The sequence below is a fragment of the Micropterus salmoides genome, unplaced genomic scaffold (assembly GCF_014851395.1).
Source record: "Micropterus salmoides isolate LMB-PRFRI ecotype aquatic unplaced genomic scaffold, ASM1485139v1 Ms_hic_scaffold_19, whole genome shotgun sequence".
Lineage (NCBI taxonomy): Eukaryota > Metazoa > Chordata > Actinopteri > Centrarchiformes > Centrarchidae > Micropterus > Micropterus salmoides.
The window spans coordinates 9851633-9870225 of NW_024041039.1; the positions used below are offsets into that span (position 1 = coordinate 9851633).

At 39.7% G+C, this 18593-nt stretch overlaps 1 protein-coding gene across 1 annotated transcript in view; it reads right to left on the reverse strand.

Annotated features, from left to right (window-relative positions):
- Window positions 1-18593, reverse strand: part of syne1b (spectrin repeat containing, nuclear envelope 1b) — an 83330-nt gene that overhangs the window by 57827 nt on the left and 6910 nt on the right. Inside the window, 29 exon segments of the mRNA XM_038729144.1 lie at window positions 837-1013; window positions 1129-1296; window positions 1554-1717; window positions 1902-2014; window positions 2757-2965; window positions 3232-3390; window positions 3696-3830; window positions 4082-4246; window positions 4339-4497; window positions 4669-4836; window positions 5172-5315; window positions 5417-5569; window positions 5691-5855; window positions 6038-6240; window positions 6537-6557; window positions 6703-6799; window positions 6897-7065; window positions 7277-7389; window positions 7491-7655; window positions 8095-8232; window positions 8323-8430; window positions 8727-8759; window positions 9422-9531; window positions 10190-10386; window positions 10603-10781; window positions 10906-10998; window positions 11930-12013; window positions 13429-13524; window positions 16128-16189. Of these exon segments, the coding sequence (XP_038585072.1) occupies window positions 837-1013; window positions 1129-1296; window positions 1554-1717; window positions 1902-2014; window positions 2757-2965; window positions 3232-3390; window positions 3696-3830; window positions 4082-4246; window positions 4339-4497; window positions 4669-4836; window positions 5172-5315; window positions 5417-5569; window positions 5691-5855; window positions 6038-6240; window positions 6537-6557; window positions 6703-6799; window positions 6897-7065; window positions 7277-7389; window positions 7491-7655; window positions 8095-8232; window positions 8323-8430; window positions 8727-8759; window positions 9422-9531; window positions 10190-10386; window positions 10603-10781; window positions 10906-10998; window positions 11930-12013; window positions 13429-13524; window positions 16128-16189 (3947 nt within the window).

The following is an 18593-nucleotide window of genomic DNA, read 5'->3' on the forward strand; positions in this document are numbered from 1 at the left end:
GTGGTTCTGCTGCAGAGTCAGAAAAATCAGGTTCATCTGCGTGCATCTTACAGAGAACCTTTTATTTGGACCCTTAGTGCATCCTCCCTAACACAGAGAAGCCATACAAAGTTTCCATTTCACGACTCCCACCTCCATCCTGTCCATGTTCTCTAAAAGCACCATCAAGAGTGTGATGACTGACTCAGTGCATCATCTTCTAAAGGAACTGTAAAGCCTCACAGTGCATTCCTTATATCAGAAAACATCAATCAGAGCTCTCTACCGTCCGCTCAGGAATTTTCCACAAATGCTGCATCTCCATTAATAGGCGTTATTCTTTATTTTAAGGGATAAGACACAATAATTAACATAAATTTGATGTAATTGCAATAGTTAGCCAAGATAGTCATGTTCATTTACAGTCCCTGGGCAGGTTGAAAAGATACAAACAAGACACACAAAAAGCAGAGACACATGTAGAAGGATCCATGATAAATATAGGGAAGCCTAGTAAAAGTAATTTAATAACTAAACTGATCAAAAGATTCAGCTCAGAAGATGACTGTGATCACATTATACGTTCATTTCGAGTTTTTAGAGTTAGGAAAAGCACAGACAAAAAGTCAGTCTGTCCATATCTGAGCTTACCACATCTTTTAATCAATTTCCAGAAGGAAACCTTTTCCATTTATAACATGTTGCTAATATTTTGCAAAAAACATAACATCACAAATACAGCAAAATCATCCTTAATTCTAAATTTGTTGTTGAAGGTTATTATTCAGAGCAATCCACCGTGAAATGTTATTCACTAACAGTTTCCCCTGAATCACTGCCTTAGTAACATTGCTCACCTCAAGGCTTTGTTCTTGTGAATCCATATTCTGCTCCATTTTGCTGAGAGTGTTCTCTAAATTCTGCAGGTCCTGCTGCAGAGTCTCTCCCAAACCCTCCTCAGCCTGGAGCTGCTGACCTCTGGTGATCAGCTGCTGGACGTCCTTTCTCTTCAGTTTTAGGCGTTTTAACAGTTGCTATGAGAAACACATTAAAAGTTTTGAAGTTACCCTACTAGTAAACTCTTCAAAACAATCAAAATAAAGTATTTCTTTCTCATTTTATTTAGTTTTTTTGAATGTCCTAGAGCACCTGGTGAACAAGAAGCAGTTGCTGGGCTTCTCTGACGGTTGGGCAGTCCAGTATTTTGGTGACCTCAGCCTGAGCCTCTTTCTGCCCCTGCACGAGATCATCCAAAGTAGTCTGTACCTCTTCCCTGAACTGCACACAGTCCCCCACAGCCAGCACCATCTTCTCACCCTGGAAGATATAACAGAGAAAAATACAGTAAAACATACGTGATGAATTAATGCTGGGGTATATATATATATCCAGTTTAGTACAATCAAACATATATATTACCTATAAATGAAAGTGTTAATGCCCTAATAAAGTGCACGGGTCTGTTACATTAGATTTTTTTGTATTGTATTGTCCACTGTTTAAAAAATATACTGTAAATTATCAGAAGGAAAATGATGTCTGGAATGTGTAAAACAAGTAAACGCTTTACTTACCTCTAAGAGAGAAGCAAGAAGACCCTTAAAATCAGTAGAGAGCTTGCTAAGTGCACTTGCTTGCCTTTGGGCATCGCTGTCAGCACTGATCTCAATAAGAACAGCCATACGGGCTTTCAGCCAGCCAAGATTCCCCTCCTGTAGCTCTGCATCATTCTCAGTTCCTGCACACACACAAAAAGAGTGTGATACAGGCCATGTGTTCATAAGAGTTACCTGACGCAAAGTGTTCTCTCATCTCCTCAGCAGCGACACTGACAAGCAAGTAGCACATCGTAAATAAAGCATCACAGAGGAGGCGAGGAGGGGACTGTCACTGTAGTTGGGCTGCAGGGTGCATGTGCTAACTCACCGTGATGGTAGCCTTCACCTGGCCATATTTTCTGGGGTCATTGGCTCGGTTTCTCAGCAGCCTTAGTTGGCTTTCTTTGGATATAAGCCAGCACGAGAGTTCAGCGTACCTGTTTCATACAGGTAAGGTAAGGGAAAATTTCAATTCAAACTCAAAAAGATTTCAGGAATATTTGCTTGTAAAAGAAAAGGTTGCATTTCTGCACACTATCACCACTGAGTTTATTCCAGGCACACTGTTTCGATCATGGATCTTCGTCAGGCATCCAATTTACAATATGAACTCATCTGTAACATAAAGCTCCTCTGTCTACCAGGTGTGCAACAAACAACACACTAATAACTGCATAAAAATTATTAGTACTTAAAAATAACAGATTAAAGATTAATTTTCTCTGTTGAGGTCTGTGGTACCTACATTCAAAGGTTAAGCAGCTACAAGGTTTTGCTGTTGCTAATGTGCACCTCCTCAAGATGTAATTACACATCAGGGTTATGTGATGACTACAAGAACTGTAAATGATCTAGTTCAGACTCCTTTGTGTTTACTGCTGTGTTTACTTTATCTGCAGTCTGCAGAATAAAGAACTATATCAGAACCATATGCATTACAAAACCTACTCCTCACTTCAACTCTCTCTCTCTCCTCATCTCAAGTGAATGAAAGAATTTAAACAAGATTACTCTGGATATGTAATGAATGCAGGACACTGGTTAATGAACAACACATTCTTCTACTGCTGCCACAGTGCTATGCTGGACTACAACTCTTTCCTTATGCTATGCATTGTAACCACAATAACCCCTTAACAGCATTGAATTAGGACTTCACAAAATACTTAATTATTGCACCTTGTGTTATACTCCTTCCATTTATCTGGGTGCTGCATTAACTTCTGATGGGTGTTCTCGATTTCCTCTTGGACTTCAGAGAAGTCCTTTCTTGCCGTTTCCAGGGTCTGGTGGACAGAGTCACCCTCAGGGAGCTTTTGACAAAGTTCCTCCATCAGCTGCAGCCTTTTCTCACAGATGGACTGGGGGCCCTTTTCCTTAAAAAAGGCCTAGTTGTTGTGTTGGAAGTGAACACCACAAACACAGGATAGCAAAATTTTACTATAAGTGTGCTAATGCTTCATACACTGTGAAAAAATATATGTGAAACACTGCTGACTAAGGACAGCATTTGCTGGAAGAGATTCAGTTCTTTTGGATCAAGTTCATCAAAATCTTCCCATGCTGGTACACAGCAGAGAATTTGCATTGAATTATTTCACAGAGTTAATCAATACACCAAATGCAGCCAGCTGGCCAGTCACTCTGTGCTCACCCTGTGCTCTTTGATGAGCCTTTCGCTCCCCATGCTAGCCAGGTGGCGGTTCTCCCTGGTTACCTCCGCTTGGCACTCCTGCAGTAACACCATCAGCTTACTCCTTTCCACCTCCACTTTAAGATGCAGAAGGTGAAAGGGGGCATCTGTCTGAATATCCTGGGAAATGAAAAATACCAGAAGAAATTCTGTAGAGGTCTGGGCTGGGTTTAAAACTATATCAAGGACATTTTCTGATATCAATATAAAAGAAAAATTCTAACTCATCTTCAAAGTAAGTATTTGCTTCTGTTATGCAAGAGGCCAAACTCTTAAAACTTTTGTGTAAGCTTCAATAACAACATTTCATTATTCATTAATGTAATTAAAACTAAATAAAAAAATTTCGAAATATATTAATATTTTATATTCTACTTGGAGCTACAACCTTGCATTTCAAAAATCATACTTTTCAAGGCACTAACCTTCCAGTGTTTGTGCAGCTTCCTAACTGTTTCCTGTAGCGATTGCTGCTCCTGCTCTGGCAAAATGTCTGTCAGCTCATCACAAGCCTTGAGGAATGCATTCAAGATGCGCTGATCCAGCTGACCAAAGAACTCCTGCAAAAAAATCAAGACCTTATCACACTTTGTGCAGGACAGGTCTGTTGCATTGTTCCATGCTGTGTCAGGACTGACTGTGGTATTTATATATACATGAGTGACACTACAGTACAGCTATATCTGTCATTGTCAACCTAAAAAACGAAGATGTTTGGGGTGCCTCATCAGCACACTTGCACACAAAAAAATCCTGTGATGTAACTATGATGATTGTACCGTCTTAATCTTGCAAAGGCCCGTTTTCTTACTGTATGTTTCTTGAGCAGCTCCTCTGGGTTGCCTCTTTCTGTCAGACAGCTCTGTGCCATTTTAAGAACCTTCTCCAGCTCTACCCGTGACTCATCAAACCTCTTCATGAGGCTGCTGTTTGCCTCCACATGCTTCCGCCACTCTGTAGATTCCTTAATCATGGCCTAAACACACAAGCACGTAAATCTTTAAATGCTTAAACAGTTCTAAAAGCTGAACGGAATTGAAATAGGCCTTGAGGTTTGGTACCAGGTACCTGTGAGGAGGTCTGCAGGTCAGCTACTCTTTTCTGCAGAAGACTCATGTCCATGTGCTGGAGGGTTTTACTGCTGTTCATTATTTTTTGGATGGTCTGATGGTTTCTCTCTATGACTGTCAAACATTTCTTACAGCTATGAGTGAAGGTCGCCAGCTCCTGTAGTATTCAATGACAAGTAAGGTGTTTATTTATATCTTGAGGCTGTGCTTTACAGTCTAAAGTTGGTTCTCAACAAATGACAATCCTCAGTATTTTATGTAATTTCTTTACGTATCTAAAAGTCATTTAAAAATTGGTACGGTATCATATTGAAAACGTATTATTTACCTGGCATTTCTGTTTAAAGTCTACTGGTCCCTCAGAGTCAGGGGTGCTGGTCAGATGACTGGCCTTCTCCAGAGCCTGGTAGAAGCCTGTGATGTTCTTCTCCATTTCTTCCAGTGGAGGTAATAGAGACTGGGACTCCCTCAGCAGAGGCAAACATCTCTCTCTTACCTGATTGGGGGACAGCACGTCAAAGTGAATCACAGGTGATTAAATCAATGACATTAAATAGAGATCCATTTTTTCAGAAGCTTTAATGCCACAACAGCAACTAAATTCTGTTGAAAACTCTGCATCCTTGGAATCCTTGTATAAAACAATATATTTTCACTGCGAGTTACTATATATTATACAAATATTTCATACAATCACTTAAATGAAAAGTGGCAGCTCTTTTTTCCGTTATGATACAGCAAATTTGAACACACATATACACACACATGCACACATAAAAAGAGAAGTTCAACAAGTGGATGATGGCATACCGTATAATGACATGCACATACCTTGCTAAGCTGCTCTTTGATTGAGGCCATCACCTCCATCATCTGTGAAACTTCCTCCTGTGGAGTGTCTTTGGTCAACAGCTGAGCAGTACGGCTCGCTGCCTTACAGGCAGCTTCCATAGCTGGCACTTTGTGCTTGATTTCCTACATTTGATTGGGATATATAGTATAATGATGTTTCATTGTAAAGAAGAGAGAGGAAAAATCTGTCTAACCTGAAGAAGTTTAGTGTATGGGCTGTTTACCTCAACATCTTGAACAAAGGCTCTGACATTCAGGAAAGACACTTGAACAGGAGCAGTCATCTTCTCATTGGTTGCATCCATGAACATTTTTAAGGTATTTATCCCATCTTGGTAGTCTTGCCTCAACTTATCCACCTCATCTGCTCTTGCATACTGATAATGAAATAGAGGAAGATAGTAAATGGATCATTTATTTTGAAAACTAAAGCTGATTTGACAGAATGTATCATAGCTTTTTTCTCAGTACAGTTGTTCAAAAGGGCATTGTCTTTACATGTTTGACTTTGACAAACAGCTCTCTCCATCTCCCGTTCAGAAGGAGAAGCTGCTGCTTCAGATCTCGTGAGACTGTATCATCGCAGGTCTCAATGAGGAAGTTCCCAGCATCGTTCATGTCCGTGTGCTGCTGCATCCAGTGAGAGAGGTTTCTGAAGAAATCCTAAGAGGAAAGGTAAACAAAAGACCATAGCTATTTAGTACAGTAGATGTACAACTTTCAGTCAGTCACAGTCTCAAATGCTTTGTGACCATTAAAAAACATTATACAGTAGTTTAGCAGCACAAATAAAAGCTGTATATTACAACAAATTTTATCATACTAGTGTCTGTCATTATACTTACACGTTTGGCATTCTCTGACTGATTGAGCATCTGCTCAGCATCCTCTAGCCAGGCCTGCAGAGCTGCCACTGTGCTGCTGTACTTCTCCCAGTTAGATATAACCTCCTCCAGCATGCTGCGAACACTTCGCACCTCCAAAGCCAGGTTCTTCCACTGAGCTGTGGCATCACTGAGGAATTTACTTACCCCTTCCGCTTCATCAACTGAAAGTAAAACATGCCATTAGTTCAGTTTAGTTAAACAAAAATGGGTATCAAATGTACATGAATAAAAAATAAAAAAAAGCATATGATTCAGTGGATCATTTAGCCATTTGATTGATGCTACAGTGTGTTAGGTAACAAAGATGTGCTAAAATAGCATTCCAACTAATGCAATTATTGTTACTTTTTCATGCATAATGCAATACCATGATTTTTCAGGGGTTAAAAGCACGTTTGGAAATGGCTCAGGAGACAGGCAAAGGTTTTAAAGATTGTTAGACTGTTTTTGGACTTACCTTTGTTACAGGTCTTAGACCCTATAACATAAAATCAATAATAAGATTGTTTACTATGAGCCCAAACAAATGTGTGTGTATGTATATGTATATATATATATATATATATATATATATACAGATAATATAAGAAACAAACTGGTAATAAAACAGAAACAACTCTTACTTGAACTGTCAGACTTTACATAAACCTCTGCCGCTTGCTTGAGCGCTGTGAAGATTATCTCATACTGCTCAAAGAACCTGTGGCCTTCTACAAAAGTCTTAAATAAAAAGGAAAACAAGGAAAAGATGAAATTGTCTTTGATAGACAGAGTGCTTTTCAATGCAGAAACTGCAACACCACTTATGTCAACTTACAAGGTAAGTTTGCAACAAGAGTTCAACAGAGTCCCGTCTGCCATATTTAATGATCCATGACTTGAGCTTTGACTCAGCCAACATAAGAAATGCCATCAGTCGATACTTCATTTCCCAGAATTCCAGTTTAATAAGGTGTGCATGTGATGATGTAGACACAAAATTGAACCTGCAAATTAAACAGATGTCCAATAATCATTCCACTTTTGCTTTGATTTTACACAAGGTACAGAAGACTTAAACACAGAAAGTATTTTATTTAACTAAAAAAAGAACTAGCAAACATCAAGTTGATGTTAATTAAATACATATTTTAGAAGAAACTGTGCATAATAACTAATTCCCAAGACAATAAGTAATTACACTGATAAAGGTCTTACCGTTCAGCCATATCTTGGAGTTGCTCAGGTGGGACAGGTACCCCATTCACTGATCTGTCCCTGTGGATTTGCTGGAAGGGTTGCCTGTGTGACTCCAAATTTTTTAATACCTCCTGCAAAATGTAATCACATATAATCATGTCCAGATTGGCTTTCCTGTGTATTGTACCCGTATAAAACATTATACGATAACTCAAAAGTTCCACTGTGTTACCTTGTGCTGCTCCAGTTTTCTGTGAAGAACATTGGCTGTCTCTTCATGAGCATGTTGGATGGGAATGTCCTCTCTAAGAGCCATCTCTGCCCTGTGAAGCCAGGCTCCAATCACTCCCAGAGGACCAGGCAGGGACTTGTCCAAATGGATATGCCAGTCCAGCAGCTGCAATTGACATCCATTAAAATACCCACTCTACCAAAGCAAGATCCCACCAAAGAGGAGGCTATGCTGATCCAAACAGTTCCACATGTTCGCAAGCAATCAGGCTACAAAAGATTCTAGACAAGCTGTGGATGTCCAGAGGAGCAGACTGCCCAGTGAACAAAACCTCCTCTGTTCCCCTCTCCTCCCCTCTGAACAAACTCTAATTCAAAAGCTTGCTGAACTTTCACTGGCAGCCAGTGAAGAGAGGAACCCTAACTTTCACTATGTCAGTGCAATTTGAAAAGAAGAATGACAAATAGCAAACTGACAATCTATTATTTATTCTCAGGTTTTGTTTAACTTAGGTATGATTAATTATGATAATGATATGATTCTGTTTTCTTTGTGGCTTGGTTCTAAATTATTCATGTTGTGCAGAAGTACGCAGTACAATTACCCTGGCAGACACACGGTCCCACGCCTGTTTGACCAGAGCTTGGTCCACAGACAGTTTGCCATCTCTGTGGACTGGCTGCAGCAGTGGATCTGTCTGCTTTTTCTTCATTTCATACTGTACATGGAAGCTCTTAAATGCCTGCAAAGCATATGGTACGAGTTGATAAATGTCTTTGTCAAAGCAGAATGTTATGTAACAATAAACTTTGTTTTTCCAGGCCTGACTCACCTGATATTTGTCAGTGAGGTTTCCCTCTGATCCCTGGGCCCGCAGCACATCTCTCTCCAGCTGATCTAAAAACACCTTCAGCTCTCTCAGCATCTTCCGCTCCTCTCTCTATCACAATCATTGAACATGCAGCTTAGTTTCACAGGGACAAACTGTCAAATCAGCATGCTACTATGTTGAGAAACTCACAACAAACTGACATTCTAGAAACACCTCATCAATTCAGATTAAAGAGAAAAAACACACAGTTAATGAATTGAAAAAGTGTTCATATTTCACACAAAACCAACCTCTACATCTCTACACAGATTCATTTTAGAATTCATGGTAGACGGAAAGGGGGTATGGACACTAGCATCTTCTCCAGACCTCTGATTATTTTTTTTTAATTTAGTGAAACATACCTCAAGCATTTGTTCTATATCTTGGGGACCAAACTATCCAGGAAAGCAGCAAGGCACACAAAGAGATGCAAACACAGCACAAAATGCATTAGATGCATTATTAAACAGAAGCAAAGAGGATGGAAAATGGGATGAGGGCAAGGTGGGAATACACTCCAAACAGAAAGCATGCAGCACTGATGATCTGAGCTCTCACCTGGAGTACTGGCACTGACAGTGCAAAAGTTGGAATTGAGCCAAGAAGCAGCTTAATGTGCACAAGTAAGATGGAGAAATTAATTGAGTCTGATGATAGAAAACAAAATGTTGATGATAATATTACTACTGTGTTCATGCTATGATTATTTTGATTCGTTGGAGCTTCATGTGAAAAAATAGCAACTAAAAAAATTGCAAGCACGGGCTTACAATAATTAAGCTCGGCAGCAGTTAAAGTATGTTTTCATCAAGCATATACTGTTGTTAGGATGTCTGCATGTGGGCATTCTCTATGAATGATGATACGCTAGGCAATTTGGGGGAAATGTGGATGGCAACAATTTATACAAATCTAAAAAATAAAAACACATGGAGTTAAATAATTCTAATACAGTATTTAGTAGTAACACAATGACATTTGTTCTCCAGAAATACCCCGATGTATCAATGCCTAATACACATTTAATGTATAGTATTATAGGTTTTAAACAAAGTACCTCATCTTGCTGTCCATCAGTCTCAGAGTGGTGGGGGTTTGGGTAGTGCTTGAGGAACTGAGCCACATATGTCATGATGGATTTCTCATCTGGCTTGTCTACATCCACATCTACAGAGCAACACAAACATTATCTGACGCACGGGATAAAACTTCACACTAAAAATTTGCTGATCTAAACATAGGCAGCAAATGTTTTTCAGGCCTCTGTAAATCCTGTCAATATATTAAACATGACCTCATGCCTGTAGAATTAAAGCACAGATAAGACTGAGCCATTACTATGACATTAAAAACAAGCATTTCACATACTCAAGAGGATAAATGTCTTCAGGCCTGACAGCTATTATACATGTCTACTTTCATTTCCATCCTTGACCTGATGTTTCTAGAGATCAGGGTGAAGCTCCCCTAAAATCACATTTCAGTGCAGCTCTTTGTGCAATAAAGCATCACGACTCTGCTAGTGAAGACAGGACTGCAGAGCCACTGCAGACTGCATCACTTCAACAGACTAAAACTCAGTGTCACAAGTAAACACAGAATTAATTAATCATCTGGAGGTTTTCACTGATCTTTTCAGCACACATTTAGTTAAAATATTCACACACTCATAACTTATATCATTAATATAATTTATACTGTATATTTGCTGCTTTTATGTCTAAAATACTGGCAATCTTTACACACTTATATGCACTGCTATCTTGTCTGAATAGTCTGCTACACTGGAATATTTAATGCAAACAGCAGGAAAGGTCAAGGGCACCTTCTGGATCCAGCAGACGGGGGATACCCAGCTCATTTTCTGCAAGTGCAAAGGCTTCCTCCAAATTTTCCTTGTTGCTCCTCCTCCGCACCACCTCCATGTCCACCAGGTCTGGCCTGATGGCGTGCACTACTGACTGGAATGCGACACCATCACGCCAGCTGGGACCAAAGTCCTTCACCTCAATTCCATGATGCCTGACAAACACATACGTAGGCATTTTTTTTGTTGCAAAATCCTATGAAAGACTGAAATACCTTAAAAATTTATGGTGCATACATCTGTAACAGGCCTTGTAGGTCCTAGACATTATATATACTGCAGCGTATACAGTATATAGAAATTGTATCTACACCCATATCTATAAACATATTGTAACATCTGGCCAAAAAGGTAATTTGAAAGTAACATACTTGGCTGCTGTGCACTGCACCCATCCCAGCAGGGCCTTCTTGGCATTGCCCTGAAATTTTTTAACCACCTTTCTCTTCATTGGAGGGCTTCCTGTTTCAGAGCTGGCTACACTCTCCACAGAGGAGTTGCTGTTGGACAGAGCCTGTAAGGCTGGCAGGTTGCTGGTTAACTCCTCAATCTAAATGAACAACAATAACAATTGGCAAGTAAGAGGTTGCAGTGTGACCATAGCAACATGAAAAAAATGGCAGTATTTCTTGGCATCCATCTGAATCAGCACTGTGTGATAATTTAAGTATTACCTGGAAGTAGAGGATAACCGTCCATATCAATCCAAGGACAATTGATGGTCGTCCATCTGCGATGTCAGTAGCATGAATGTTAACAAGTTTGATCTGAAACAAAAGCCAAGCAAAGGATTATTCTGGAAAATAAGTCACATGCAGATAGTCTGGAAGGGAGAATGTTTTGTATTTTCACTCACAGAAGTTCATTATTTATAAGTCTCACCAAAAGAAGCCTCTTTCTTTCTTTAACCAATGTCATCAAAGTCAGGACTTTGATGTAGCTAAGTACTGTAATATAGCCAAAGCGGGCAGGCAGAAACAGCCACATTGAAAAGTGAACCAGATGGGGAAAAAAGAAAAGAGGAGACAATTGCGTCCAACTGGGCACTGAAGGAACAGCAGAGGTACCACAACACTGCAAACCTTGCATTTGTCAACTGCCACAACTCTACATTTGAGCAGCTCAGTAGTGTAGGGAGCCAGACTCATCAGTAACCAGTGTCCCAGTCAAAATGCACCAAAATGCATGTCAGTAGAAGAGCGTAGTAACTGATTTATAGAAACAGTGGCTATATCCAAGCGTTACTTAGTACAGATCGTGCATCAAATGAAAAGAATGCATACAGTATATGATCACACAGGGCGTTTAATGGCGACTGACCGGAGATCCTCGATACACAGACTGAAAGCACATATGATGGGAGAGAGATCACAACAATGTAAGTCTCGGTCCTTAGGGAACCCAGATGAAAGTGGGACACAGGCTTCATAGAGCCAAGGGATTTAGAGATGGCTTATATAATCAAGAAGTCCTGTTTCTATCTGCTGCTTCTCTAAACATAGTGCATGTAGTATAGCCAGAATCACCTTACGTGCACTAACAAATATGTAATAAACAGCTTTTTCTCACTAGTTCTTAATCATACCCTGGATTTCTTTAAAACATGCCAATTTCTTTTATAGTATGATATTTATTTGTGAACGAGAATAACTTCAAAACATTTAAACGGTGAAACTGCTGTTATGACTGAATGCTTACCTTCCTGCCTTCAAGGAATTTGAGCGCAGTGCCGATGTTGGAAACCCAGTGGATCCTCTTCAGCTGGCGGCCTTGCTCACGGGGCTAATGTACAGAGAGGACAAAAAGTGAAAATCAAGCTAGCCAAGAAAGCCATATCATACAAAGCTGAAGATACCTTCATTCAATCATTTGCTGATTTGAAACATGGTATGACATTAACTGCAAGTGGTTATTTTGTCTACTGTTCCAACCACTGACTTTGGTTAAAAAACCATCATGCTAGTTGCACAGTAAGAAAATGAAAGTGGCGTGGGAGTATTAGCATGGCTTGTCTTACATAAATTAACTGGAGAGTGCCAAAGCTGCTTTAAGAAATAAGTATAATCTGTGCTCTAAAACATGAGGTAAAACCGACTTCAGTGAGATCTGTCAGTGTTAGATTTTTGGCTGCTATAAACCAGCAGGGGTGCACTCCTGAAAGCAGTAATTGAAAGCATCAGCCAGTGTGCACCATGATATGCAACTGTATCAGTTGCCAAGTAACAGCTTTACAAATGACATGGCAGTTAGTTTCAAGACAGGTCTGATTACTAAATCCCTATCAGAGTCTGGGCCAGTGTATGTGAGTGTGTGCATGTGTGTTTCATGAGAGAGAGAGATGGAGAGAGATAGATAGATAGAGAGAGAGAGCGAGAGAGAGAGAGAGAGATGAGCCAACAGCTTCTCACAGTGGGGAGAATCAGCTCCAAATTAGGATCCTGCCATTGCTGTGTAGCAACCCAACATTTAATTTGAGCAACAACAATTTTATCCAAACTTGGGAATTCTTAAGATAGAAATTATATTTTTTATTGTTTATTTAGGTTTTGGTTGCATCCTGATTCAATCGAGTTGTCACTGATAAAGTATTGGAAAAAAATAATCATAATGTATAGATATTGTTTTCTATCGCATTTAACTGAGTGGATTTTTTGAGTTTACAGTATTTAGTCAACCACCCGTTAATCATTTTCCTCCAGCAAACTGAATTTAATCAATCAGTCATCTCTAAAGATCTCCTGAAGTTAAGCAGATAACTATCAAGTAATATCTTTACTGCTTAGCTGTAGAGAAATGGCTTTCAAAAAGCATTTCTTTGCTTTAAAGACCAATCAACAGCACACCTCAGAATTGTGCAATTTGTTAAACTTTTTCTTAAATCCTTGTGACTCAACAATTAATATTAAATGATATAAGTAAATTTGTATGCAGATTTCTTGTTTTACACCATGAAATAAATGGGACTGTGAGTTTCTATATAATGTAGACTTGCTGTAATGTGAAGGTGAAAAGGCATGTCTTCCTTTACATATTTATTAGTTTAAGTGGACAGTGTGGCTCTTCCCCTATGGTAAATCCAAACTTAAAATCAAGAGAGTTTAAATCACTAAAATAATAAAAGCATCTTAAAGGTATGAATCAGGCCCAGTGTTCAATGTTCAAATCCTGTGCAAAAACACTTCATAAGTACAACTTACTAGTCTTTGGCCAGACAGCACCTCCAACAAAGCCAAGAGCTTCACCCCATCTTTGATGTCCTCAAAAAGGTCATTAACCTCTAGTGGTGGTTTATACTGGAAGAGAAAAACCACAGTTTTAAAAAGCATAGACACTAATCATTATAACAAATGAAACCTGTTGTAATTAGAAGTGAATCAGTCACGAGAACTAATACATTTATAGAACCAGTAATGTTGCAATGTTAATGCTATAGTGTGAAAGGATATTGATATTCTAACCCATCAGTAGGGATGAAGAGAAACCAAGTGCTGCTTGTGAAAAACAGGCTTGTTAGCAACAACCACAGAGCCTCCCTGCAGCTGAAAAGATGGTGCCTTTTCCTCAGCAGTGGCTTGCTGCCCAGTCCTGAGGCGATGGTACTCATTTAACCCTAATGGGGTACTGTCTCCTCATATCATATCCACACATCTGCAGAACTATAGAATCTCCAAGATGAATGACTCCAAGATGAATGACAGCGTTATAACCTACTGTGTTACAAGCATTACAAGCAAGTTAATGAAACAGATGTGTATGTATTCGGAGAGTGAAGCTTTAATTAAAAGGAAAGCTCACCATGGGAATCATCTATTTGGCACCATATACAGGCCATTTCACAACTCAACATATTCCATGACAGGATGCAGTTGGCTGACTATCTGGGGCAAAGCAGTGTGAAGAGGCAAGCGTCTGTCCTGTTATTCTGTACATGTACTCTTCCTGACATAAAATATGTGTTATGTTTATTGCTGCAATCTCTATTCAAATAATATTATTCAGTTGTTTGAGATTTATCTGAACAATACTGATTCAGAAACATGTTCAGAAGCACTGTTCAATTAAAATAGCAGCTAAAGGTCAATAAGTATTGTATGACTGCACATGCAATATTGTGTTAAGAATTATTTACTATAACTATTATATTCCTACTAGTCAGATGTTTAAAAAAAAGCTTCTGTAATTTGGAAATCATTCTCACCCTGGAAAATTAATTTACTGAGCAACAAAGTCACATGAGACCTCCCAACAGTGGAAAAACTGGACTGGAAAATCACTGGAAAGGCGTTTGATAACACAATATCAGAGGAAATGGACACAAAGGCTGAAGGGAAAGTGCGACAACTGGAGGAATTTCAAACTTACATAATACACACTTTCCCCCATAAAAAAGGAAAATCCATTCAGGCCAATACTCACACAAAATACTCCTATTTTTTGCAAGAAAACTTTTGTGCACTAACAAGAAAAGTCCCATTACTGTTAACTTCCCAGTTAAATAAACCCAATCTTGCTCATACAGCAGCTGTCCGCAGTGTAAATATGAGCGCTTGAGAGCTCTCTTTCATGATGTGGCATATGCTACATTAGCTCTATTGGTATGCACAGTGAGTGTGCTTGAGCACAGCGCATGAATAATGAAGAATAGACCAACAGAGCCTCGCGTTGGCACACTACATAACTGAGATTCTTCTAAAGTTTTAGAAGCCAAGCTTTGAACTAATGTGGGCAGATCAGGCTCAACAAAAGACCCTTCTGAACTAAATCTCTTTGCCAGGTTCCATCGCTACAGAACCCTGATGCCTGACTAGTTGAACACTTGTCTGTGTTATCAGTGATTACAGACACAAAGAGATCACTCAATATTTATTCTGAATTCTGAACAGAATTTCAGGAAGTCCTAATGTTCACTTACATTCAGTGTGCATAATCTAATATAGTTATTTTAAGGTCACAGTGTGATGAAATTCAGCATGTGAGCATGTGTTATTATTGCACAATCAGTGCCTTGTAGTTTACATGCAAGAACCTGAGAAGCAGACGACTGCCTGCAGGGAACTGTCCTCACCCTCTTGCTCTCCATCTGCACACCTCATCGCTGTCCCTTCCAATCCTTTCCACAAATACACACACTTACTTGAATAACAAAACACCCACGTACCTACACATTCATACACAGCGGACACACACAAACACCTAATACACAACAAATATATTTCCCCCCACACACCAGTTTCTAAATAATAATTCCAATGTATCGCCACATAAACACACTCCACTAGTAGTACAGAAGCTCATCTAAGTATAAATGCCCCTAGTGAGCTTCTTTAAAGCACTTCAAAAATATCTCTGAGCTCTGTCCTGTCATCTTTCCAGCAAAGCAACAAGCAGCATGACCTTTTCAATGTTTCTCCTCTCCGGAAAACAGAACAGAAAAATGACAGGTATACTGTATAGAGGGTGTGTTCACTCCCCATCATTAAATGAAGTAACCCCTGTTCCATTAAACAGGGTTTGGTTTTAAATGATGTCATTATTTACAGATAACTGAATGAATTCAATTATCTTGTGCAGCGTTATTAGGGGCCATTATTGTTGTGTGCTGAAGCTCGTCTTGCAGTCAGTTCCCTCCACAGGCGTGACAGATCAGTAGCCTGAAATACGACTGACCAAAGAAAAGCTACACAATCATGACGAGCAATAAAACATCACAAGTCTCTCTGATGAAAAAGGTCAACATAGCACAGCATCCAACTTGTGATGTAATTGCTTTGACAGTTTGATTTACATGAGCCTGATGAGCTTGTAAAATCCTACACTCTCCAAAGCCTGTCAAGTGATTTATTATCACCATGTAGTGTGTAAGCAGTGGATGGCATGGATGGAAATTCAAACTTACCTTTGCTAAATGAGAATTTATCCATTTTGTGAAGGTTCTCTTCTGCACCGCCTCTTGCTCATCTGAAAATTAAAGATATAAAAGGCATATCAATACATGATAGATGCCACAGGCTCTGACGTCTGACTTTGAGTCTAAGCCCCATACTTGAGACTAGAGGAGCTGGAAATATTTGCAGAGGACACACTCCAAATGGAGAGAATACATATAATAAGTCTTGATGATCAGATATTACAGATTGTTTTTTGCAAAGAAGTGGCTGTTAATTTATTCTAGATATGGATATGGTTGGGTTTATAGCTACCACAGAGTCATAAAATACATAAAATATTAATCCCTAACTATAACTTTTGTAAGCTACAGCCTTTGTAGGACTCCCCCTCCCAGAACCCCACTTTATCCTACCTCATGTTACATACTTTCACACTGCTTCTGGGATATTGAGTAGCATTACTGCAGCCCTGCACCAAGCATGTTACAAAGTAGGACCATGGTTGGATATGTGCAATGTGAATAACAGAAGCTTGCCAGTGCTAATATAATATATACTCCTGAGACATGCTCTCAAAAAGAGGTCATATGAGGAGATTAGGTAATGAGTGGAGAGGAAATTTCTGCCAACGCATCTTGCAAGCCCCCTCTGTGTTCAATAATAACATGCGTGATTGTTTAGGTCACCCCTAGCTTCTTTTGTGGTCTATTAATATATTCAGCCACCATGCTTCATGCATTATGCAGCATGTATAACAAAACAACTGATTTCTTTGCCATAGTGGTGGTGTTGTTGCGTCGGGGACTGATTTCTAACACCCTGTCACGCATGCCGGTAGGCTGGTGCTGCACACTGCACAGAGTGGCCATTTTTAAACATCCACCCTTAGAGATATAGACAATGGTCACGTGTTTAAGGAAGCGATGCAAACACTACACAGAGAGCAAAGACATGATGTTAACCTACAGGCAAATGCTTCATCACTGATGCCCACTGAAGCATAGCACACGCATAGAGTTGCACAAATACACAAACACACATACTGATTCAGCACACGTACAGCTGTGTTTGTGCAGAATTATTCCTTAACTAGTTCATGAAGCAGGGATTCACCTAGAAACAATTAACATATGTTATTTTCCCAGTTATATCTCAGATTAGCTGCGTATGTACACACAGATGAGAAATGAAGGATGCTGCTGCCCTACTTACCACGTAGATACTGAAAAAATCCAGTCACCAGATTTAAAGAAGTCTTCCTGACAGATACCTCCTTATAGTGAGCCATTCTACACCCCACTCTCCAGCTCTCTCCCTTTGCCTTTCATGAGTTCCACGGTACATATATGTATGCGTGAAAACAAGATCCACTGTGGAAAAACTGGAACAAAAAAACACACAGCTGTCCTTTTCCTTCTCTTTCCAGCAGGAAGCAATACAGATCTGGCTGCCTGGTTTCCTCAGTGAAAGCAAAAGCTGCTGGAGGCTGTGATGAAAACGTCCCCTCCTCCCTGACACTCTCACACACAGACACCCTGCCACACACGCGCACACAGACACACACGCACACACACACAGACGGCAGAGTAGAAAACTCTAACAGAAAGGGTCATTTACAATCCCATCCTTCCATCTTCCTGTGTTTTTCCCATCCAGAGGAGCCATGCCTGTGTGGATGTGCACAGCCCCCGCTGCACTGCCTCACTGTATCATCGTACCATCTGAGGCTGGAGAGAGATCAGCTAGAAGCATGGCTCCACCAATCAGCACGCAGGAGGCAGTGATGTCACAACCATGGCTGCATTATCCTGATTTATGTGATTTACATGTTTGTGTGTGTGTTTGTGTGTGTGTTTGTGTGTGTGTGTGTGTGTGCTCCTGTGTTTGCCTATAAGATTTTCCTAAACCTCTATGAGAATGACACATTTTAAAAGCATTACAATGTCCAAGACAATAATGAAACAAATTCTCCTTTAACATTTGTCTTTTTAAAAAACATTTGTTTTTACTTTTGGCCCACTTTACTGTGGGCCCAATGATTAAATAGACCAGAACAAAATTAAAAGACTGCCACACAAAGCTCACCATGGTGCAACAAATCTTAATAATTAATGCTGAGCCTGGTGAATTACATCTACCACCTGCTCTTTCTCTCTCTCTCTCTCTCTTTCTCTCTCTCTCTCTCTTTCTCTCTCTCTCTCAGTGTCAATGCTATTGTGACGACAAAGCAGACACACCCACCCCGGGATTCCCATTGCACACACAGTATCATGTCAAAGCTCTAAAGCATTATACTTTTTTGTCCAGTAACACCTAGCAGAACCACTTCACCTTGGACCTGTCTGTTTAGTAGTAGTCCAGTCTATTGGACTCCATTCTCCTGAATATAACACACAATTCTCTGCAACTCCTACAAAAATAATCCCTTTATTCTTTAAAGACCACTGGCATACTAAAAGCTTTTCAAATATACT